The following is a 25,064-nucleotide window of genomic DNA, read 5'->3' as shown; positions in this document are numbered from 1 at the left end:
AACAAAAAAGAATGATCCACAACTATATAGCTAAATCTCAAAGACTTAATCTTGAGAACAGAACGAGAAGCCAGACACAAAAGTACATGTGGCATGATTCCATTTAAATAAGATTTAAGAAAAGGCACAACTGTAATTATAAAAGTGTAAGTGGGGTTATTTTGGAAGGTTACTGACTGAGAGGGGACCAGTGGGGTGCTGGAAATATTCTACCATGATCTGGGTGGTGGTTTCAAAGTATGCAGTCTTCACACAGTCATCAGAACATGCACTTTCTGCTATACATCAGCAAAACATTCACGCATAAAACATGTGGGGTCAGGCACTGGTATATTTTTTAAAACTCCCCCAGGTAATTCTAATGTGCATCTGGGCTGAGTCCAGTGAATTAAAACATGTACATGTAGCATTTTGCTTTGGCCTCTATACCCAAGCACTCAGTAGATGTAACCGGTTTTGTCCTTGTCAATTATCTCCCCCTGGCCCCGGGACAGGAGAGCAGATGGTGGGCTATTAGGAAGTACCTGGGTCTCTTAAGCTGCCGCTGCAAGAACTGCCCAACTGCAGGGTCCTCGAAGCCATAGTTGACAGTCCAGAAAACACACAGGTGCTGATGCTGTTGGATCAGGCCCAGGACAGTTCGGAGGCCTTCGGCTAGGCTGAAAGCATCCTTCTTACAGCCCTGCTCCCAGGCGAAGATGGTCAGCAATTCCAGGGCATAGACCGGGGGCAGCGTCTCCTTCCACAACCCCTGTAGGCACACCTGTGAGAGGGCATCGGCAGGGGACTCAGAAGGAAGAAGGGGAGGAAAGAGAGCCAGCTCTCTACATAACCAGACTGGGGACCTTCCAGGCCGAGCCTGAGGCAAGATGCTGTGTTCCAAGCCTGTTCCAAGAACAAGTGGCATTTCTCACCAGCCCTCACTGGTAGCTTCAGCCAAGTGGTTGGCTCATATGATGGGGGAGTGGTGGGAGGGAGGGGTGTAAGTTTCAAGTCCCAAGGAGGCAGGGAGCAGTCAGAGAGAAGCCAAGGGTAGTTTGAAATTGCTATCTATCCTCAAATAAAGGTGAAGCAGATCTGGGGTCCCAGTTGCGTGGCTGATTGGAGAAGGACACCAAGTTGTCGCCCTTTCACCCCTGGAGTGGGGTGGGGCAGCGGGCCAGAACTCTGTCCTTCCCTCCTCACTCCAGCCGTCTATCCCCCATCCCAAAATGCATGATTTCTATTTGTGCACCATATACTTGGGATCTCCACGTACCAGGGAGGGATTACTCCATGCCAAGGCAAGAATCCCAGGCCTCTGGGTAACTCCAGAGGGGATGCTTCAGCATGCCAGAAAGTGACCCCCCTGGCTAGAAGCACCCAGCATCTCCACACTCCCTCTGCTCACCCCCTCTCTCTGGGGTGACAAACATGCGTGGGTGCACATGCATACCCACCACCCAGATCAAGATAGAATTTCTAACGCCCAACCAGGCTGGCTCCATAGTTGTATTAATTAATTAATTAATTAATTTATAGACTGAGTCTTACTCTGTTGCCCAGGCTGAAGTGCAGTGGCTCAATCTTAGATCACTGCAGCCTTGAACTCCTGGGCTCAAGTGATCTTCCCGCCTCAGCCTCCTGCGTGGAGAGGACCACAGGCGTGAGCCACCATACCCAGCAGTTTGCCCTTTTAGGAAGTACCAGGCTATTAGCATTTTCTGCCCCTGGAGAATCTTACATGGAAAGAACCTGAGTAAGATTTGCCAACGCATATATTTCTTTATGTGCAAGTGGAGGAAACAGAGGCCCAGAGAAGGCTAGGAACTTGTCCAGGGTCACACAGCAAGAAGATGGCTGAGCCAGAACTGGAATCCAGAATCTCTTCCTTGATAGACCTGCTTATGATGACTCGTCCATGTGCTGCAAGATTTTGGGGGAGCCTGTTCCCCCATCTCCAGGCATAGGCTGGGCACACTTTCCCCAGTGCATAAGAGTCTGGCAACAAACATGAACAGAGCAAGGGAGCATCCCTGAGGCTAGGGAGGGAAGTGTACCAACTCCGCATATACCTCATACCATACCAGACAGGCCAAAGCCCTGAATATGAACAGAAATACAATAGGAAACAATATGATGGCAGGAAATATGAAAGAGTCATTTTACAAAGTCAGGATAGGGAAAGACCTCTTTTTTTTTTTTTTTTCCTTGAGATGGAGTCTGGCTCTGTCACCCAGGCTGGAGTGCAGTGGTGCAATCTTGGCTTACTGCAACCTCTGCCTCCTGGGTTCAAGGGATTCTCCTGCCTCAGCCTCCCAAGTAACTGGAATTACAGGTGTGTACCACCACGCCCGGCTACATTTTGTATTTTTAGTAGAGACAGGGTTTCACCATGTTGGCCGGGCTGGTCTTGAACTCCTGACCTCAAGTGATCCACCTGCCTTGGCCACTCAAAGTGCTGGGATTCCAGCCATCAGCCACTGCACCTGGCAGGATAGGGAAAGACTTCTTAAGACACACAAAGAATAACTCATTTTTCAAAGGATATATCTGAGTACATTAAACTGTAGATATTTTGTCCTACAAATAACCTTTAAACAAAGCAAAAGCCCAAGACACAGACTGGAAGACTATTGGAAGAATGCATTATATTAACTAAATAAGGATCAGTATCCACAATATATAAAGAGCTTCAACAAATCAGTAACAAGACAGCTAACCCAAGAGAAAATAATGCACAAGGGACATAAACAGACAATTCCCAGGAAGAGAACATGAATGGCCACTAAATATAAGACAACAGTTTCACGACTATGAAAGCACAAAGCAAACAGTCACATGTCTGGAGAAACCCTTCCAAGTGGCTTCACCTGGTGGTACCAGTGCTTCACCAGCAAGATTAGGTTCTTCAACTTGGCTGGGCGAATGTTCACAAAGTTCCTCCGCAGCTCTGTGAAGCAGGCCGCATGCTCGCCCCCTTGGCAGCCACTGTTGAGGAGGGTAGAGTAGACTTGTGGCTTGGGTTTGACGCCGGAGCCGGCCTGACCTGTTGGTGTGAAGCACTGTGAGTTAGGCAGGGCACTGAGGACACAGGATGGAGGGCGGTGTTGGTGCCGAGCTCAGCCTGGGGCGCTGAGAGAGAGTGGGAAGAATTCGGAGGGGAAGAAATCTGGTAACATGGGAGTCGGGGGACTGGGAAGAGAGCCCGGAGCTTTTCAGGAGGCAGGGAAGAAGGGCGGCACTCCAGAATGCAGTGGGAGAGTCCCTCCATCCCAAATGGCCAGGTAGTCCCTAGAGCAACAGCTCAAAGAGGAGCAGCTGCATTCCAAGATGGTTAAACAGGAAAGTTGCTTCCAGCTGAGTCAGCAGTACCTGCAGCCTGGCAACTCTCTCCTCCCTGAGCCTTCCTCAAAACACCACTCTACATATCCTTAATTAAGAGGTGTCACGGAGAGGAAAACGATGCCCAAGAAATAAAAGGCAAAAAGCCCTGATCCTTTAGCAGTGGTTGTTGATATTTTTTACTACAGGCCTGGCGCTGTGGCTCACACCTGTAATCCCAGCACTTTGGGAGGCCAAGGTGGGAGGTTCACCTGAGGTCAGGAGTTCGAGACCAGCCTGGCCAACAAAATATACAAAAATCAGCCAGTCATGTTGGCACTCGCCTGTAATCCCAGCTACTCCAGAGGCCGAAGCACGAGAATTGCTTGAACTCAGGAGGCGGAGGTTGCAGTGAGCTGAGATCGTACCACTGCACTCCAGCCTGGGGGACAGAGCGGAACTCTGTCTTAGAAAAAAATATATATTTTTTTACTGCATACTGGGCACTGGACAGAAGGTCTTTACATGTATCCCCACCACAACCCTATGAGGCAAGTACAGTTCTTCATCCCACTTGATAGCTGAGGAAGCTGAGGCACAGAGAAATTCCATGATTTGCCCAAGGTTATACAGCCAGCATGCGATGGAGGCAGGATTTGAGCTCAGAGCCGGCGGACTTTGCAGGGTGCGCCTTTTCCTCCACCACTCCCATGGGCATGGCTTGGGAGAAGTAAACACTTTCCATAATTCCCTGAGGTTGCTGCTAACACTTGCCTGCTGTGTGGTTTTGGGTGGGTCACTGTATGTCTCTGAGCCTCAGTTTCCCCAAAGGTAAAATTGAAGTTGAAACAGTACAGACCTCATAAGTTTGTTGTGAAGAATTGATGAGATAAAACATGTCAAGTTCTTGGAATAGTTAAGCATTTAATAAGTAGTAACTATTATGATTAATATATGTGTACCCAGGCTGGGTGGGGTGGCTCATGCCTGTAATCCTAGCACTTTGGGAGGCTGAGGCAGGTGGATCATTTGATCTCAGAAGTTCAAGGCCAGCCTAGACAACATGGTGAAACCCTATCTCTATAAAAAATACAAAAATTAGCCAGGCATGGTGGTGCATGCCTGTAGCCCAGCTACTCGGGAGGCTGAGGTGGGAGGATTGCTTGAACCCAGGACGGAGGTTGCAGTGAGCCAAGATCATGCCACCACACTCCAACCTGGGTGACAGAGTGAGACCCTGTCTTAAAAATGTGTGTGCATGTGTGTGTGTGTACCCAGTATGTGGGTACACTAGGCATAGGGTACCAGGCATAGGGGATGTGGCTATCTGCCCAAAGGATAAAGCTATCCCCCAGATCATCAAGGTAAATAATAATAATAATAACAATAATAATAGAAACAACAACAATAATAGAAATAATAATAATAGTAAACACTCTTACAACCCTTATCACATGCTAGACGTTCTTTTTTCTTTTTTTTTTTTAAGAAGAGTCTTACTCAGACAGATTGTAGTGGCAAAATCACAATTCACTGCAGCCTCCACTGCCTGGGCTCAAACAATCCTCCCACCTCAGCCTCTCCAGTAGCTGGGACCAGAGGGAGGCATGTACTACCTGGCTATTTTTTTAAATTATTATTATTTGTAGAGACTAGATCTTGCTATTTTGCCAAGGCTGATCTTGAACTCCTGGGCTCAAGCAGTCTCTAACTTGGCCTCCCAAAGCTGGGATTACAGGCATGAGCCACTGCGCCTGGCCCACTAGACACACTTCTAAGCTTGATTACATATATTAATGCATTTAATTCTTCTGACAACTCTATAAGATTACTATTATCCCCATTAGTATTATCCTGATTTTACAGATGAGGACACAGAGGCCTATTTTTATCTTAACTCAAGCATACGTGTATTACGAAGGAGAACACAAAAATCACATTGATGTTTTCAACATAAAATACAAGATTTTGCAGAATTCTGGTTTTGTCCCCAGGCCCCTACTGCTAGCCACATGTCCACTTGGCTTAGCTTTCGGGAGTATTTGTGGAAGGGCTGAGCAGTAACCGCTCCAGGCAGTGGCTGAGGGAAACTCCCAGATGCCTGTGGGAGGGCCAAGCATCTTGACAGCAGGACCACAGATCCAGGAGGAACTGGGGTTTCTCTGCCTTTGTCTGGCACAAGTCCAATATGTTTAGTCCCCAGACTGAGGCTGAGAGAGGGGTAGAGGCTGGCCCAGGTCAAACAGCAAGTTGGTGGCTGGGCTAGAATTGGAAGTCCCGTGTTGTTCCCAATGATCTTTTGCCCCCAACCCTGGAATGGTCTAGGAACCCCTCACCCAGGACATTGAAGGCAGGCACCAGGCTAACATCCATCCAGTCCTCAAGATCTACGGATGTCAGGCGGAACTGCAGGGCCCCAGGCACGCTCTGCTCAGGAAACGTGAGTCTCAGACCAGGGACCGGGTTCTGCCACCAGGATTCCAGCGATGCCCGCATCTCACTGAGGATCTCTGCACGGCGGGCCCTCTGGTCCACATAGCTCTTGAAGCAGTCGAGGAAGATGACAAGTTCAGAATCACAGCCACCCTTGAGAGCTGTGCCCCGGCCCGAGGAGCCTCCCTGGGCAAAGAAAAATAACTCAGAATTTCATACTGTCCAATTCTAGTGGCCTTGCAACCTGGCAGGCAACTTGAGTGAGGCAAGTGTGCTGGGGAGAGACTGTGGCCACATGGCTGTAGGCATTGAAGCCATGCGGGAATGTGGGCCCAGGGTAGCCAGGCTCGAGATTTCAAGAGAAGCAATTTTAACATGTAAACTCATGATTTTTTTTTTTCCATAGAAACAGGGTCTTGTTCTGTCACCCAGGCTGGAACGCATAGCTCACTGCGGCCTTGAACTCCTGGGCTCGAGTGATCCTCCTGCCTCAGCCTCTCAAGTAGTTGAGACTACAGGCACACGCTACCATGCCTGGCTAGTTTTTACATTTTTTTAAAGAGATGGGGTCTTGCTATGTTGCCCAGGCTGGAGTGCAGTGGCTATTCACAGACACGATTGTAGCTCACTGCAGCTTGGAATTCCTGGGCTCGAGTGATCTTCTTGCCTCAGCCTCCCAAGTGTCTGAGACTATAGGCATGCACCACCATGCTGGGCTAAATCCATACTTGTAATTTTATTTTTATTTTTAGTTTTGAGACAGAGACTTACTCTGTTGCCTAGGCTGGAGTGCAGTGGCACCATCTCAGCTCACTGCAACCTCCATCTCATGAGTTCAAGTGATTTTCCCACCTCAGCCTCCTGAGTAGCTGGGACTACAGATGTGCGCCACCATGCCTGGCTAATTTTTGTATTTTTAGTAGAGATGGGGTTTCACCATGTTGGCCAGACTGGTCTCGAATTCCTGACCTCAAGTGATCTGCCCTCGTTGGCCTCCCAAAGTGCTGGGATTACAGGCATGAACCACCATGCCAGGCCTATATCCATGATTTTTAAAGGTTGGCAACTAACTTTTTAAAAACTCAAGACCGCAGGTAAAACAAATTCTGCTTTGCAGAACACACATTTGCAATCTTTGCTCAGAATGGGTACAGAACTGTGGTATGACTCAATTTCTGAGACCTTTGTGATTAGTGTTTCTTTCGGCAAAGCTTCCAACCTGAGGATTTGGAAAAGAAACTCCTAAGCATTGTCAGAGCCACTGTTCTGTGTCTGGGATCTGACGTCTCTAATCTCACTTCCAACACAAAACAACTGTGATGTAGTTACATGTGGCTGCAGATATGGGGAGTGAGGCTCAGATGGTGAAATGAGTTACACAGCCAGTAAACAGCAAGAACCAGGATGGAGCCCTCCAGGAGCAAGGCTTGCCTCAAACTGGGACCCCCTACTTATCCCGATGATATGCCAGTCCTTTTACTTCCAGCTCCCACCATCTGGGGGCTGCTGACAAAGTGGGAACAGGGAATATTACAGGCTGGGCACTTCCTGCACGTTTTGCACACTCTCATCTCATTGAACCTTCCTCACAGCCCCAGAAGGAAGGTACCACTTTACAAAAGAGGAAACGAAAGCACAGGGAGATTGCACTGTGCTCACTTTACAAAGGAGAAAATGAAAGCAGAGGGAGATTGTGCTCCAGAACCCCCTCCCACCCCTTTCCAGGGAAGCTAAGGATGCCAGGGCTTTCCCTTGCTGCACAGAAATCCCTCCTGTCCATCTCCAAGGTAGAAACGGGACTTCACACCTCCTAGGCGACAAGTCTCTCCTCCTTCCCCACCTCCCAAGCTGAGAGTCAGCCCCAGGAAACCACTAGGTGCTCTGAGGCCATTTCTACTCTGCGTTTTCACTCCCTCTCCTGACAACCTCCAAATCTGCTCTAGCACACCCAGGTTCCCTCCATCAATCCACTCCTGGCACCCCCAAATCTACCCTGAGGATAAGGTAGCTCATGACTTGTCTCCTCCCTGAATCTGCGAGTGTCCTGGGATCACAGTGGCAGTGTGGCTGTATTTAAGTGACAAAAAGTGACCCGGAGCCTGGGCAACATGGTGAAATCCCGTCTCTACAAAAAATGCAAAAATTACCTGGGCATGGTGGCTCACGCCTGTAATCCCAGCACTTTGAAAGGCCAAGGCAAGTGGATCACTTGAGCCCAGGAGTTCCAGACCAGCCTGGGCAACACGGCAAAACTCTATCTCTACAAAAAATGCAAATAATTAGCCAGGCATGGTAGTGTGCACCTGTAGTGCCAGCTACTTGGGAGGCTGAGGTGTGAGAATAACTTGAGTCCAGGAGGTGGAGGTTGCTGTGAGCCAAGATCATGCTACTGCACTCCAGCCTGGGTGACAGAGCGAGACCCTGTCTCAAAAAAAAAAAAAAAAAAAAAAAAAAGATGTGACTCAGAGTAGTAATTTAGCGTCTAGCCTCAGTTTCCCTATCCATAAAACAGGTACAATAATACCTACCTCACTGAACGTGGGGATGAAATGAGGTAATACTCATTTAATGAGATAATTTTCATTGTTATTTGATAATGTCTCAATAAATTGGGCTACTCTGGCTGTTACACGGAGTGTTATTACTTCTGTATCCTTAGGGTCTGGCATAGTTTGAGGCCCACAGTCTGTTTGAATGACTGGGTGAATGAGTGAGTGAGTGAATGAATGGATAAGAAGCAGCCTCTGAGAGCAGAGATGCAGGAATCAGGCTACTTGGATTTGAATCCTGGCTGGGCCTCTTACAGGATTGGACACGTCACTGTGCCTCTCTGTGCCTCATTTTCTCCATCTGTCAAGCGGGCTTAAGAGTACCTACCTGGCTCGTATGTTCGGGGGAGTTAGCACGGGGCCGGCACATTGGAAGTATTTGTTAAAGAAATGAATGAGGTGCACAAGCGGATAAAGCCACCCCCACCGTAAGCCTATGTGAGGCTTAAGCGTCCTCCCAGGACTCCCCTTTGGACACATAAAGACCCCGAGGTGGGACCTCACCTTGACAGTTTTCAGCACCCGCGGGGTCGCAGCGCCGAGGCGGCCCCCGCGCTCCCTCAGGGCAGCGGCCAGGGCGCCAAGGGCGCGCCGCGCCTTCTCTTCGAACTCCTTCCGCGGCTGCAGCCTTCTGGCCACGAACCTGTCCAGCGCAGCGGCCGGGGTGCTGTACAAGTCCATGGCCGCCCGGCGCAGGTGCAAGGGGAAGCAGGGCTCTGGCGCGGCCTTCGGATTTCTGGTTTCGTTTCCCCGCCCGGCTCTCCGAACCACGCCCAGCTGGCCAGGTCCTAGGTCCTCGGTCCCGCGCGTGGCGTGAAACGGGGAGGGGCGCTGCAGTTCCTGTCTTCCCTAGGTTTCTCTCCTCCTCCCCAAACTTGGGAAATTCCCTGCTTTCAGTTTCGTTTCTTTCTAGCAGCTCTTGGACCTGACACCCACTTCCTGGTCCCCTTCCCAGCTACGACTTCCTCTCCTTCATCTCCTTGCTTCCAGCCGTCCCTGCAACCACCAGCTCCAACGAACTAATCACAACCTAACAAAGTATACCCACAGAACGTATGGGTACATACTGAGTAACGTACTCTGAGCATTTCAGAAATGTGCAGGTTTTACATGGAAAAAAAAGGTCAGGATTTAATAAACGGAGAAGTCCTACCTCGCTGTCTGACTGAGGGGTGCGTTCTAAACACCACTACCACCACCAACGATAATAAAGCGCACTTGGAGACTCTCACTGACTCCTCCCAACGACCATGGTGTAGGTGCTATTATCATCACCCATTTGACAGATGAGGAAGTCAAGGTACAGAGGAACTAGGTAACTGTCCAAGGTAACACAGCTGGAAAGTTGTCTGGCTGGATTCAAACCCAGCCCAAGCCCGCAGAGCTGCCCTCTTCAGAAGCCAACTCTTCCTAAATAATTTATACGTGTAATGCAGTTCCAATAAAAATTCCATCTTTAAAAACTTCAAACACACGATCTAAAGTCTGTCTGCAAGAATTAAAAATTATTTTGGAGGAGAAGGAGGAAGGAAAGTCAGTCAGTTTAGGATGGTACCTTGCACAACAATACTACGTATTAAAACACTGTAAAGCTACAATAGGGAAATCCTCTTGGAATGGGCACAAAGCTAAGCGGACTGTAAGCTATAAGCTGCAGAGTGGAGATTTGAATCCAGGACCATTGCGCTTCTATCTTCATGGCCTGTCTCCTTTTTCTGCTTATTTCCTGCTGCTTCTCCACCCGGGTTCCTAGAGACTGCACACCTGAGCTCTCTTCTAGGCCTGGTCCAAGCTATAGCCTATCTCCTCCTCCCCATCTTACTAAAAAACTCCCAGGTCCTCTCTCCTGTCTGCTCCGGGACTCAGCATTTACTCTGCCTCTGAGTACACTTCAGGTAATAGTCTTAACAAGTGCTTCCTGACATCTGCACAGTAACTGAAAGGAAATAGATAGGATCAGAGTGTGAATTTCAGAGGTCATGGTCAACTAGAGGGAGAGATGCTGGGTCTGTAATATGTACACCAGCTAATATTTTGAGTAGTGAATGCTGCATCACTTGGAATATTCAAGTATGGGCAGGAGACTATTTTGTAGGTCAGGTGTTGTGGTGGGGATTTAAGTCAAGGGATTGAGCAATGATTTTCATTCTCGCCCATTAATCACAGTCTTCTTCCTGAGTCACAGGCCACTTTAGAAACTTTCCATTCAAGATAGTGGATTGAACACATGCTCAAAATTCTATTAAAATAGCAGCAAAGATATATTAAAAGCATAATGGAAATCAACAGGGTTGGAAACTGAGAAAAAGTGGAGTCAAGGGGGCAGGACATTTGAGGCATTTTTAGAAGATGGAACGCAGAAGGGTCAATATTGGGTCATGATGGCAGACTGAACATATGCATAAGCCTTCAACGTCCATCCCAGGCCTCTAGAGGTGGCAGGAAAGCGATAGAAAAACTTTAATAATGTTGCTGGGTCCTAACCAGAGGTGTCCCAGGTAAACTGGAATCTGAGATCCCTGTCAGAGATATGAGATTGGATGAAGGAGGAAATTGCAGCCAAAACACATAAAGGAGGGGGTACCTATGCAGAGTGGAAAGGCTCTGAGGAGCTGCAGGCTCCAGGCAGTGGATTGAAGGAGAAGAAGAGACCCTAGGTTAACTCTCATGGTTGTCAGTTGTGCTGGCATAGTAATGGCAGCCTCTAAAGACATGTGGTCTCCCGCCCCAACCTTTCTGTGTTGAGTAACAGGCAGCAGAGGTGCCTGCCTAAGGAGGGAGCAGTGAGGGTGGGGCAGAGAGGCAGGGAAGTACACAGCATACCTGGCCACATCTGGAAAGAACAGGAAGCCCTGTATGCAGAAGACTCATTCCTGGCACATCCCCTTTCCTCATCTCTGCCTCCAGCTGCAGTAAGAAGGTACCAACTTCACAGGGAGACAAGCAGAACATCCCCAGTGAGCAAAAAGCACACATCCAAAGGTGCCAAATTATTTTGGGAGATCGAATGCTATGAACATAAAAACTCACATGTAAGGACATTGAAATAATCAATAAAGGAGAAGGAGTCTTCTGTGGTCTAAATTTGTCCCTCAGAATTCATGTGTTGGAAACTTACTCCCCAATGCAGCAGTTGGGAAGTGGGATCTAACAGGAGGTGTTTGTGTCATGAGGGCTCTGCCCACGTGAGTGGATTATGGCCACTATGAAAAGAGCTTGGAGGAATGGGCTCATTCTCTTCTGCTTTTCTGCCATGTGAGGACATAGTGTTCCTCCCCTCCAAAAGACACAACATTCTTCAAGGCGCCATCTTGGAAGCATAGAGACCAGGTCCTAACCTGCTGAAGCCTTGGTCTTGCACTTCTCAGCCTCCAGAACTGTGATAAGTAAATTTCTGTTCTTTTCTAATTTCCCAGTCTGTGGCTTTCTGTTTTAGAAGTACAAATTGGACTAACACGGTCTTAGAAATATATAATTAACATCCTCAGAGGGATTAGATATTATATCCATTATAATTATTCATTGTATTCATGATTATTCATCATATCCATGAAATAAGAACAGTTATGAAAGTCAACAACCACCACTATCACATTGGAAGTGAAAACATAATGCAAAATAAAACCAAAGATGAACAGAAAAACCGAACCTTCTCCATAGATAGGCTGAATAAATATACCTGAAGATAAAATCAGTAAACTGGAAGATGGAATGGAGGAAATTACTCAAGATTACAGGAAAGCAGAACATAGAAAAGAAAGGTATAAAAGACAACTTATGAGATGTGGAAAACAGATCCTTTCCTTATTCTTATAAATATTTATTAAGGCCAGGTGCGGTGGCTCACGCCTGTAATCCCAGCACTTTGGGAGGCCAAAGCAGGTGGATGACCTGAGGTCAGGAGTTCGAGACTGGCCTGGCCAACATGGTGAAACCCCGTCTCTACTAAACATACAAAAATTAGCTGAGTATGGTGGCAGGCACCTGTAATCCCAGCTACTCAGGAGTCTGAGTCAGGAGAATCACTTGAACCCAGGAGGCAATGGTTGCAGTGAGCCAAGATCACACCATTGCACTCTAGCCTGGATGACAAGAGTGAAACTCTGGCTCAAAAATAAAATAAATAAATAAATAAATATTTATTCGGTGTTTTCTTTATGGTGGCCACTGGTCTAGCACAGAACATGTGTGGTGAATAAGTGAAAAGGCCTCTGCTCTCATGGAATTTATATTCTAACGAGAGAAGATGGACAAAAAATTAATAAGCAAATAGAAAATGTTGGATTCATGGCTAGATAAAATCTTAAGCACAGGGGTTTTCTTGGGGTGCTTGGAATTAGAAGGCATATCTGGACAGGTCACCCACAGTTGTGGGTGTAACAAAATGACTCAGAATGTCTGTTACACATTCTGTTACTTACTACGGTCAAATATATTCTTGGTTGATACAGTAGCAAATCATCTGCTGTTCTCCTTGGAAAACTATTGCTTATTGCCTATATATAAAAGGTGACAGTATCCTCCTACAGATACTCTCTCTCTTTTTGCCTGTCTGCTTAGTCAACTCACTCACCACCTTGTACTGGCCCGGGAAGAAATTGCTGCTGGTTTCTTTTTGAAAAAGAATATTCTTTCTTTCTTTTTCTCTTTTTCTCTCTTTTTCTTTCTTTTCTTTTCTTTTCTTTTCTTTTCTTTTCTTTTCTTTCTTTCTTTCTTTCTTTCTTTCCTCTCTTTCTCTCTCTCTCTTCCTTCCTTCCTTCCTTTTTTTTTTTTTTTTTTTTTTTTTTGAGACAGCCCAGGCTGGAGTGCAGCAGTGTGGTCTCGGCTCACTGCAACCTCTGCCTCCCAGGTTTAAGCAATTCTCCTGCCTCAGCCTCCCAGGTAGCTGGGATTACAGGTGTGTGCCACCATGTCTGGCTAATTTTTGTATTTTTAGTAGAGACGGGGTTTCACCATGTTGGCCAGGGTGGTCTCGAACTCCTGACCTCAGGTGATCCAACGGCCTTGGCTTCCCGAAGTGCTGGGATTACAGGTGTGAGCCACTGCGCCCGGCAGAAAAAGAATCTTCTGATGCATCAAAAGAATAAGATGGATTCATGGATGGATAGAAGGATGAAGAAATTGTAGATATGCAATCAAGCAAGTGCAATAAAACGTTAATTGTAAAATCTATGTGGTGAGTATATGAGTGTTCACTGCAAAATTCTTTCAATGTGGCTGTTTGCTTGGAAATTTTTCTTAATGAAATGTTGGAAGAAACTGGCAAACTATGGCCCATGGGCCACATCTGTTCCAGCCTCTGCTTGTTTTTGTACTTTTTTTTTTTTTTTTGACATTTTCGCTCTGTAGCCCAGGATGGAGTGCAGTGGCATGATCGTGGCTCACTGCAACCTCTGCCTCCCTAGTTCAAGCGATTCTCCTGCCTCAGCCTCCCAAGTAGCTGGGATTACAGGCGCCCACCACCACACCTGGCTAATTTTTGTATTTCTCATAGAGACAGGGTTTCACCATCTTGGCCAGGCTGATCTCGAACTCCTGACCTCAAGTGATCTGCTTGCCTCAGCCTCCCAAAGTGTTGAGATTACAGGTGTGAGCCACTGCACCCAGCTGTTTTTGTACTTTTTAACATGTTTAATCGTTAAGAAAAAAAATCAACAGAAGAATATTAAAAATAAAAGAATATTTTGTGACGTGAAAATTGTGAAATTCAGTGTCTATAAATAAAGTTTAATTGAAATGCCATTACACCCATTTATTTATATGTTGTCTATGGCTGCTTGCATATGGCAACAGCAGAGATGAAGAGTCCAGCTGAGGTTGGATGATCCATAAGGCCTAAAATATTTACTATATTGCCCTTCACGGGAAAACTTGGCCAATCTAGCAACTGCTGGGCACGTAGGCGGGACTTCATGATAGCTGCAGTGATTCTCATTTCACAATTCTGTTTTGTTCTTCTACATCAACACCAAGAAACCTTACTCATGACACTTATGATTTTCAAAAAAGATTTTATTTAATCAGGTGGCAGTACATGGGGCATTGAGAGCAGGGGTAGAGTGAGGTTCAAGGGGGGATCAGTTGACAAAGGAGGAAACAACAGTAAGACAGTGTGTTCTTCCAGGAGCTGATGCCACTTGGAGTCACAGTGCTTGAGGAATTGCACAATAGGCTGGAAATGGCAGATTTCTATGATGATTCTTGGTCACAACTAGGAATTATTTGTGTTACCTCCATTTGACAGATTATGAAACTGAGGCTCAGAGAAGCTGAGTGACTTGCCTGGGATTGCACAGCAAAGGAGGGCGCGGAATGTGTGCCTGTGGAGCTTAATTAAATGGACAAGGAAGCACAGCAGGGTGGAGATTAAGAGCACAGGCTTTGAGGGCTGGCAGTTTAGGGTTTGCATCCCAGCTCTGCCACTCACCAGTTGTGTGACTTTGGGAGCAATGATCTCAACCTGTCTGAACCTCAATTCTCTCATCTGTAGCAACGGGGAAATAATGCATTCATAGGCTTAGCAAAGTGGCTGGCATCAGATAAGCACTGAGTAAATAGCAGTAGTTTTATTACTTTTGTGTTACTGTGGGGTTTTTTTGTTTGTTTGTTTTTGTTTGTTTGTTTTTGTTTTTTTGAGATGTAGTCTCACTCTGTCGCCCAGGCTGGAGTGCAGTGGTGTGAGCTCGGCTCACTGCAACCACCAGCCCCCAGGTTCAAGTGATTCGCCTGCCTCAGACTCCTGATTAGCTGGGATTACAGGGGCTGGCCATTGATGCCCGGCTAATTTTTGTATTTTTAGTAGAGATGCAGTTTCACCATGTTGGCCAGGCTGGTCTCAAACTCCTGGCCTCAAGTGATCTGCCCGCCTCGGCCTCCCAAAGTTCTGGGATTACAGGCGTGAGCCACTGTGCCCGGCCATGTCATTGTTTTTATGATAATTATTAACCACAGCATCCTTTTCAGTCATACACAGCTAACTCAAGACTGAGATCCCACTATTTGTGTAAATCTACCTTGTATTTTTTTCTTAAATTTTATTTTTTAATGAGGGACAGAGAGAGAGAGAAGGAGACAGGGAGGAAGAGAGGGAGGGAGTTCACATGTATTCATACGGGGCATTGAAAGCAGAGCTGGAAATAGATGCTAATTTTAAGTAGAGAGAGAGGTTGGGTTGCAATTAATTTTATGAGACGTCTGTTTATTATTGAAGGTTTTCCTTGCTGTGATTTCTGCCTCCCTAAGCAACCTGGAAACTATAGGATAATGAGGCTCCTCTTGTCTGTTGCAAATTCACCGCATGTTCACTAATTATTGGTATAGTTCCTTCTGCCAACCAGTGTGAGGTTTACCTGAAAATGAAGAAAGGAGTGTGTGCTCACTCTCATATTAAGGAGCCTGTCTGCCCAGAGAGCATCAGTGAGAAAAGCCTATAGAAGCATCTCCACTCTGGCAGTCAGGAGACCCTAGGTCTTATTTGTCTTGGTTTGCTGTGCAGTCCCAGGTGAGTCACTTAGCTTCTCTGAGCCTCAGTTTTATTATCTGTCAAATGAAGAGAATGCGAGGCAACAGTTTTAGATGTTTTAGAGTCAGATGGTCTTGAGTTTGAGTCTGGAACCTATCTGTACCACATGAGCAAATGAGCGCCCTCTTCTGAGCCTGTTTCCTCATCATTAAAATGGATTTTATTTATCAAACCATTACCAGATGTCAGGTATCATTCCGAACACTTTATAAATATTGACTCATTTAATCTTCTCACAAATCCTATGAGATAGATGCTATTGTCTGCTTCCTTTTAGAGATAGGGAAATGGCATAGAGAGGTTAGGAAATTAGCTCGATGTTACAGAGCTGGAAATTGGTAGAGCTAGGATTTGAACCCAGGCAGTTGGACTCCAGATTCTTTGATTTTAGCTCCTTCCTCCTTCCATCATGCTCCTCCACCTCACAAGGTTGTGATGTGAGAATAAAATGAAATAATGAATGTAAGGTCCCTAGCATGTGCCTGGAAAGTTGTAAATGTCAGTAAGTGGAGACTGCAATGGTTATGGTTATGCCTATTAGTGGAATGAGCTGCCCAGGATGCCCCAAAACAAAAGCAAATACAATTCCAGACTGCATGAACAGAAGACTCAGAAAAAGCCTCTCTTTATGGTGTGTGGGTATGTGTGGAAATGGTGACCCAGAGACTGTGGCCAAGATGGTGTAAATATGGAACCCATCAGTGAAAAATCTGGGATTGGAAGCCAACCATCATATTTTCCTGAAAACCAGTATATCCAGAAATGTTGATCAGCAGCCAGCTAACCAAGGAGAGCGTGTGTTAGAGAAGAGAGAAAGAAAGAGCTCCCCGAATGAATGTGAGCTTCACTGAGTGAATGTGTGACGTCAGGGTGTGGGACACCCCCAGGGGAGCATAACATTTGAAGGAACACAGTTTGATGGAGTTGATAAGGTCTGCATCAGCAGCCTGTTGCTATTAAAATGAACCCTGATTTTGTTCAGATTTATTCTGTAAAAGGCCAGAGCCAGGCTCTTGAGGGTCACACTGGGGTGGGGTGCAGATTGGCAGGGACCAAAGGGGACCTTAGTCCTTCCCTGAACCAAGATGACTGAGGCCAGTGAGGCTGAGGAGGTGGCTGTAGGAGACTCAGAGCACCGGCCTTGGGCAGGCAGGGACTTGGGGCATGAGGAAGGCCCCAGCAGAGCACAGCTCCCTAGGGTGTGTCCCAAGTGCCCAGCTCCGCAGTGGGCAGTGAGCATGAGGAGGAGGGGCCTTGCACTTGGGCCTAACAAAGGTGGGTTCAAATCCCACCTCTGTCCTTTATCAGTGGTGTGCCCTCGGGCAGGTCACTTGACCTCTCAAAGCCTCTGTATCAGGCCATTCTTGCATTGCTATTAAGGGATACCTGAGACTGGGTAATTTATAAAGAAAGAGAGGTTTAATCGGCTCATGGTTCTGCAGGCTTTACAGGAAGCATGGTACTGATGTCTGCTTGGCTTCTGGGGAGGCCTCAGGAGGCTTACAATCATAGCAGAAGGCAAAGGGGGAGCAGGCATATCATGTGGCGAAAGCAGGAGTGAGAGAAAGTGGGGAGGAGGTGCCACCCAGTTTTAAACAACCAGGTCTCATGAGAACGTACTCACTATCATAAGGATAGCACCAAGGCGATGGTGTTAAACTACCCATGAGAAATCCACCCCCATGATCCAATCACCTCCCAACAGGCCCCACCTCCAACACTGGGGATTACATTTCAACATGAGATTTGGGTGGAGACACACATTCAAACTATATCAGCCTCAGTTTATTCATCTGCGAAATGGGGAGAGTCTGACATACCTGTCTCAAAGGACAGGCAAGGCAAGGCCACACACACTAAGTGCTAAGCACAGTAACTCAGGGAAGGCCACCATCATCATTATCATCTTCTTGCTCATCTCCCCCTTGCCTTCTTCCACCTTATTATCATAAAAAAGGACTCTTCTTGCCTGGGTGAGAAGACAGTTGCCTTCTGTGTGACTTTGGGCTAATTACTTAACCTCTCTGTGCCTCAGCTTCCCTATCTCTAAAATAAAGATGTTAATAGCACCTACCTCATAGGATTTATATGAGGATTAAATGGGTTAACATTTACAAAGTGTTTGGGACAGCACCTGACATCTGGTAATGGTTTTATAAATAAAATCCCATTGCCTGAGGCTCTTATGTAGGTAACTCCAGGAACCAAACAGAATATGCAACAAACTCCCAAATGCAGAATTTATAAAGGGGCTCCTCAGTCATGTTAAGAATACATAAAGGGGTTGGAGTGTGGAGAGGAGCAATGTTTGGCAAAGAGATTGCCCTGGAGAGAACTGTTGTCAGGTGATGTGTTGCTCCCCTTTGGGAGATGGATGGGGGTGTGATATTCCTTGCCTCAATCCAGCTGGCTTCCCAAGGACCCCTTGGAAAGCTTTCCATCTAGCTGGGAGACACAGAGATTCTGAGGTCTGCCTTACACCCAAGAAAGCTGAAGTGGCCTGTAGTTGCCTGATGGGGGCAGGATGGGCTTCATTTGGGAGGCGTTTCCTCTGGTCCAGATGTGAATCACATGGGTGACAATTCTGGCATGGGGTCATCTTGGGGGCTTGTCTCACAGGGCCCTCTGGCAGCAAAGAGATGCTCACAAGAAGCTGGGTGTGGTACAGAAATCTAGATGAGGCAGGAGTTAGACGGGACCATGTAGAGGAGAGATGTAGAGGCCCTGGGAAAGGGACTTACAGAGGTTCCCAGGCCTGGGATTGCTGTAGAATCCATAAACACACCCTCTCCCCCAATCCTCAAGAGAAAGCGCCACTTCTAGCCATCTGCCAGACCTCAGTGTGGTAAACTGAGTCACTGGCCCCCATTTCACTGCTTCCTGCATCCATGCTTTGCCATGGGATGTTGTAGTTCCTCCCACTAAAGACGATGGTTACTTCCCAAGTCCTTGAGTTTGCTCAGCCATGTGACTTGCATGGCCAGTGGAATGTGAGAAGTGACGGCACGTCAGTGCTGGGCTGAGGCCTTAAATGGCTTCATGTGTCTCTGTTTACTCGCTTGTGCTTCTGCCATCTCCAAAGCCCATTCAGCCTGGGCTCCAGAAGACACGCACAGAACAGCCTTAAATGCAACTGGCAGGAAGGAGTTGAGCTCAGGAGAACCCACAGCATATACAGAGGTGCCCAGCTGAGCCCAGCCTGGATCAACCAACCCATGCTCACATGAGCATCAATCACTTCACAGTTGTTTTAATCTACTGAGAGTTTTGGGGTAGTTTGTTATGTAGCAATCACTAACCAATACACTTGGAAGGAGTAAATCTCTTCTCTCAAGAAAGAACTGCTCTAGTCCTCCCATGGAATGATTCTGCTGCTTCCCAGAGGAACAGAGAGAGCAGAAGGCAACCACAACCCCATCCCTGGAGGCAGGCTGCTAACTTCCAGTCTTAACTGGGAGAGAAGTCTGCCCTTTGACCACAGAATGAAGGGTTGATAAAATATCAAGGACTGAACATTCAAATTCCTGAATGAAGGATGTGTTTGTAACTTGAAGGGACAGAGGACTACCTATTAGCTGAGTTAGCAGAAAAATCATGAGACCTTCCTGCAAACACTAAAGATCCTGGCACTAGGCTTAATACGTCACTTTATGCAGTGATCCTGAGTTCAGTGGGTTTGCCTATGGTCAGCACAAACCCAAACCAGGGGAGGGACAGGCATCCACAGTTCTGAGGCTGTCCCTTCAGGCATGCTACAGTCTTTGGTCTTCAAGTCATAGGATTCAGTTCAGTAAATGCAAAGGTGTCTGTAATTATGGACAAGCTACAAGTATGCTGGATTCTATTTCCAGCATCCTTGCTCCCAAACATAGATGGTTGCTGTGAACTGTGATGTGACCTCCAACAACTTCTCCCTACATTAGCACAGCGGAAAAAAAAATCAGAAAATCTGGTCATTCTTGCTTGATATAAGTGAAAAAGACACTTATATTGCATCTGAGTCATGCTGCAGCTTGGGGGTCTGTTTGTTACAGCAGCTAATGTTATCCTAACTAATACATCAAACCAAGATCATAGTAGTCCTGCTGCAATCATGCATGTTCTATAGAGTAAGGTTGATTTTAGTACAAAGCTGTCATGTGGGAGACTGGAGGCCTTGCCATTTGTGGGAGAGAACAAAGATGGTGAATAGAAGTCTCCTATGGCCAAACACAAGATCTTTAATTTCATAGGATTCTGGGAGTCACATGGCTGAGAATAGGGAGGGAGGCACTTCTTAAATCCACCGAAGATCCTATGCTCTGAATGACTTGTGACCAGAGAATTAGAATCAATGCTAATTTCAGGTATACAGTGATGTTGCGGGAAGTCAGGGACCCCGAACGGAGGGACCTACTGAAGCCATGACAGAAGAACATAAATTGTGAAGATTTCATGGACATTTATCACTTCCTCAATCAATACTCTCATAATTTCCTATGTCTGTCTTTAATCTCTTAATCCTGTCATCTTCATAAGCTGAGGATGTATGTTGCCTCAGGACCCTGTGATGATTGCGTTAACTGCACAAATTGTTCGTAAAGCATGTGTGTTTGGACAATATGAAATCTGGGCACCTTGAAAGAAGAACAGGATAACAGTGATGTTCAGGGAACAAGGGAGATAACCATTAGGTCTGACTGCCTGGGAGCCAGGCAAGACAGAGCCATATTTCTCTTATTACCAAAAACGGGTAAGAGAAATATCCCTGAATTCTTTCCCCAGTAAGGAATATTAATAATTAACAGCCCTGGGAAAAGAATGCATTCCCGGGGGGCCTCTAAAATGGCCGCTCTGGGGGTGTCTGCCTTATCCAGTTGCAGATAAGGGATGAAACACGCCCTGGTCTCCTGCAGCACCCCCAGGCTTGCTAGGATTAGGAAATTCCAGCCTGGCGAATTCTAGTCAGACTGGTTCTCTGCTCTTGAACACTGTTAAGATGTTTATCAATGACAATGCGTGCACAGCGGAACATGAAACTTCCTTAGTAATTCTAGTTTCGCCCTGACCTTGTGATCTCACCCTGACCTTCTGCCTTGTGATCTTTTGTCGTCCTTGAATCATGTGTTCTCTGTGACCCACACCCTATTTGTACACTTCCTCCCCTTTGAAGATTGCTAATAAAAACTTGCTGGTTCTACGGCTCAGGGGGCACCACAGAACCTGCCGACATGTGATGTCTGCCCTGGACACCCAGCTTTAAAATTTATCTCTTTTGTACTCTTTCCCTTTATTTCTCAGACCAGCCGACACTTAGGGAAAATAGAAAAGAACCTACATTGAAATATCGGGGGCTGGTTTCCCCCGATACAGTATGATATTCAAGCATCATGTCGTACTCCTCAAATACATGCATTTTTTTATTAACATAAAATTTTAGGCCAGGTGCAGTTGTTCATGCCTCTGTAATTGCAGCATTCTGGGAGGTGGAGGCAGAAGGAATGCTTGAGGCCAGGAGTTCAAGACCAGCCTGGGCACAATAGTGAGACCTGGCCATTACCCCCCACAGGTTCCTGCCATCAGATTTATTGGCCCTCTAATAAATTATTAGATCATTTATTGGATAATTATAAGACAAATAGAACTGTATTGATTGGACCTCTCATAAATAGTGCCTGTTATCTCATCAGACAATTGTCCCTGAGGAGTCTCTTGCTCATCTTTGCATCCCCAGCACTTAGCTCAGAACATGGCCCAGGGCAGACCTTTGATAAATATTTTTGAATAATCATCATAATAAGCTCTAACTTCCTTTAGGATAAGCTATATGTGAGGTACTGGCATAAATCCATCATCCATTAGCTCCTTCAGTCCTCTCTGTAACACTAAGAGCCACAATTGCACCCAAATTTATTTATGTATTTATTTATTTACTTATTTCTGAGACAGGGTCGCATTCTGTTGCCCAGGCTGGAGTGCAGCGGCTTGATCATGGCTCACTGCAGCCTTGACTTCGTGGGCTCAAGGAATTCTTCCTCCTCAGCCTCCTGAGTAGCTGGGACTACAGGCATGAGCCACCACACCTGGCTAATTTTTTTATTTTTATAGAGACAGGGTCTCACTATGTTACCCAGGCTGGTCTTGAACTCCTGGGCTCAAGCAATCCTGCTGCCTTGGCCTCCCAAAGCATGCACACCTATTTGACAGAGGAGAGCCTGTTTCACCAAGGAGTTAGGTAAGTGACTTGACGTCTCATAGGATTCAGAAGCAGGATTTGAGCCCAGGCAGTCTGACTCCAGAGCCCTGGGTTTGATCTGCCTGAAGGGAAGTTTGGGGAGGGGCAATACTGGCCTGTGGTTGGCTGGGAGAGGGGCCCTGGCACCTCACAGACAGGCGCGAGGGGTGTGCAAGGAGGGGATTTGTGTGAGGAAAAGGGGGAGGGTGTGGGAGAGTTCATGCAGGGCCTCAAAGACAGCAGTACGCCAAAATTCACCCCCTCGTTGAGCTGGGAGACCTAACATGAAGCTGAGCGTGCAGAGTTCACCCATCAACCCTGGACCTCAAACTTGACATTGAACGTTTCCTCATTTTGAACACTTCCAGCTGTGCCCTAATTTCTTCCGTGAACTTCACTCTCATTTCTGTTGGCTAAACATTAACTCTTTTTAGTTTTGTTTTCTCGGCAGGGAGGAGCTGAGGAAATTTATCTCTGAGGGCTCAGAAATTTCCAGCTCAGGTGCTTCAATGTTATACCATAGTTTCCCTCGTCCTTACACACTTGCTCCTCTGTTTCCAAATCTTGTGAATTTGTCCTTGAACCAGCAGCTCCAAACAACAGCACCCCAGAGCTTTCTGTAGCCTGTGCCTGCCAACTTTGCATAAACTATCAGATCTTAGCTGTGAGAAATACTTCCCAAAAGTTTTTTTTTTCTGTGCAAGAAAAGTGTCTTTATTATTTCCCGTGGCCACAGAAAATTTAGAAAAGTATAAAGATCACCTATAATGCTATAGCCAAATATCACCACTGAAAATGTTTAAGTCTCCCATGAAGCAACCATTGCAAAATGAAATTAAAGAAAGCATGCCAAGTACGATAGTACTGAAACAAATACTTGGGAATACATATGACAAAAACCATGAAAGACCTCTGCAGGGAAAATGATAAGACATTGTCACTGTCACTAAAGAGGACAAAAATTAATGAAAAGAAACTCCAAGTTCATGGATCAGAATCATCAAATTCTATATAGATATATATATAAAATATAGATGTTATTCTTCCCAAGCTAATATGTGTAATTCTAATCAAATGCCTCCCCATATTTTGGGAGGAGCTTCACAAATTGAGTATAAAATTAATGTAGAAATAAAAAGGGCCAAGAGGAACCAATGACTTGATAAAAAGAGAACAGAGTTCTCCCAAAGATACTAAGAATTATAAGGTTATAGTAATTAAGACAAGGTTGTGTTAACTCAAGGACACAAAAAATAGACCAATGGAAAAGAGCAGAGTCCAGAAACAGACTCCCACATAGATGGGCTCTGGGAATATTTAAGAGGTGGCTTTGCAAAGAAGTGGAGAGAACATGATCCATTCAATAAATGCTGCTGGGATAATTGAGCATCCACATTGGAAGAACTGGAACTGAACCCCTTCCTCACATGCCATATAAAAATAAATGCCTTTTGTTGTCTGTGCTTTTGGTGTCACATCCCTGAAATCACTGGAAAGACCAATGTCATGAAGTTTTCCCCTAAGTTTTCTTCTAGTAGTTTCAGTTTCAGGTCTTATGTTTAAGTCTTTAATCCATTTTGAGTTGATTTTGTGTATGCTGTAAGGTAAGGGTCCAATTTTATTCTTTTGCATGTGGACATTCCGCTTTCCAAACACCATTTGTTGAAGACGCTGTCCTTTCCCCATTGTGTATTCTTGGCAATCTTGTCAAAGATCAGGTGGCCACGTATGCAAAGCACAGGCAACAAAAGCAAAAATAGGCAACTTGGACTACATCAGACTAAAAAGCTTCTGCATAGCAAAGGAAACAATCAACGGGCTGAAAAGACAATCTATGGAATGAAGAAAACATTTACAAACCATACATCTAATAAGGGTTAATCTCCACAATATGTAAGGAACTCCTACCACTCACTAGCAAAAAAATTAATAACTTGATTTAAAAATGGGCTAAGGATAGGAATAGATCTTTCTCCAAAGAAGACACACAAATGGATAACAGGTGTATGAAAATATACTCAATATCACTAATTATCAGAGAAGTGCAAATCAAAATCACGATGCAATATCACCTTACTCCTGGTAGGATGGCTATCATTTTTTAAAGAATGAACAAAAGATAACAAGTGTGAGGATGTAGAGGGATGGGAACTCTTGCACACTGTTGGTGAGCCACTGTGAAAAACAGTATGGAGGTTCCTCAAAAAATTAAAAATGGAACTACGATATGTTCCAGCAATCCCACTTCTGAGTATCCAAAAGAATTGAAATCAGGATATCAAAGAGATAACTGCATTCCCATGTTTACTGCAGCACTATTCACAATAATCAAGTGGAAACAACCAAAGCAACTATAAATGGATAAATTCGTTAAAGAAAATTAATGTATACAGTGCACACAATTAATGTATACAGTGCACACATTTAATGTATACAGTGCACATACAGCCTTTAAAAATAAGAAAATGTGTGTGGGCATGGTAGCTGTGATCCCAGCACTTTGAGTGGCCGAGGAGGAAAGATTGTTTGAGGCCAGGAGTTCAAGACCAGCCTGGACAACACAGCAAGACCCCATCTCTACAAAAAAATTTAAAAATTAGCCAGGCATGTTGGCACACATCTGAAGTCCCATTTACTTGTGAAGCCGAGGTTTTCCCTGACTCCTAGGATGGCTCCTAGAAATGCAGAAAAGTATGAAATTCCAGAATTGCTGTGGAGCTGGTGGAAGAAGGTGTTAAGAGGCCAAGGGAAATGGGCACAGTGAAGAGGAGTGGATATGTTTACTATGTAAGTCTGGAAATAGAGTCCCAGGGGACAAAACATTCCCCAAGGCCATAAGGAATGTGTGGAGAGAGGGACACCTGCATCATGAGGTGTTCTGGTGGTGGCCTCCTGGGAAGAGGGGCTGTTACAGAGCTTGGATTGATAAGGGCAATAGGGCAGGCAGGACTCCCAGAGCAATAGAAGCCAGGTGGGTGCAATGACTATAATGAATGGTGAGGTTGGAGGGGCAGCCAGGGGTCGTGACTGATACAGGGTTAGG

The 25,064-nt window shown here is 45.9% G+C and overlaps 1 protein-coding gene across 2 annotated transcripts in view; it reads right to left on the bottom strand.

Annotated features, from left to right (window-relative positions):
• The window catches only part of OAS3 (2'-5'-oligoadenylate synthetase 3), a 38,062-nt gene extending 28,822 nt beyond the window's left edge, over positions 1-9,240 (bottom strand). The window contains exons 1-4 of one of the 2 annotated variants that reach the window (XM_055096200.2): positions 8,790-9,240; positions 5,640-5,922; positions 2,853-3,028; positions 525-763 (exon numbers count right to left, since the gene is read on the bottom strand). In XM_055096200.2, coding sequence (XP_054952175.1) covers positions 525-763; positions 2,853-3,028; positions 5,640-5,922; positions 8,790-8,966 — 875 coding nt within the window. In that variant the 5' untranslated portion in view covers positions 8,967-9,240. The remainder of the gene's footprint in view (positions 1-524; positions 764-2,852; positions 3,029-5,639; positions 5,923-8,789) is intronic. The other variant, XM_034934564.3, reaches the window with a different exon arrangement.
• Between the last annotated feature and the right edge of the window lie 15,824 nt (positions 9,241-25,064).

Source organism: Pan paniscus, chromosome 10 (genome assembly GCF_029289425.2).
Source record: "Pan paniscus chromosome 10, NHGRI_mPanPan1-v2.0_pri, whole genome shotgun sequence".
NCBI classification, from domain to species: Eukaryota; Metazoa; Chordata; class Mammalia; order Primates; family Hominidae; genus Pan; species Pan paniscus.
The sequence above is the reverse complement of the archived record's forward strand: the minus strand, read 5'-3'. Positions and strand labels throughout refer to the sequence as shown.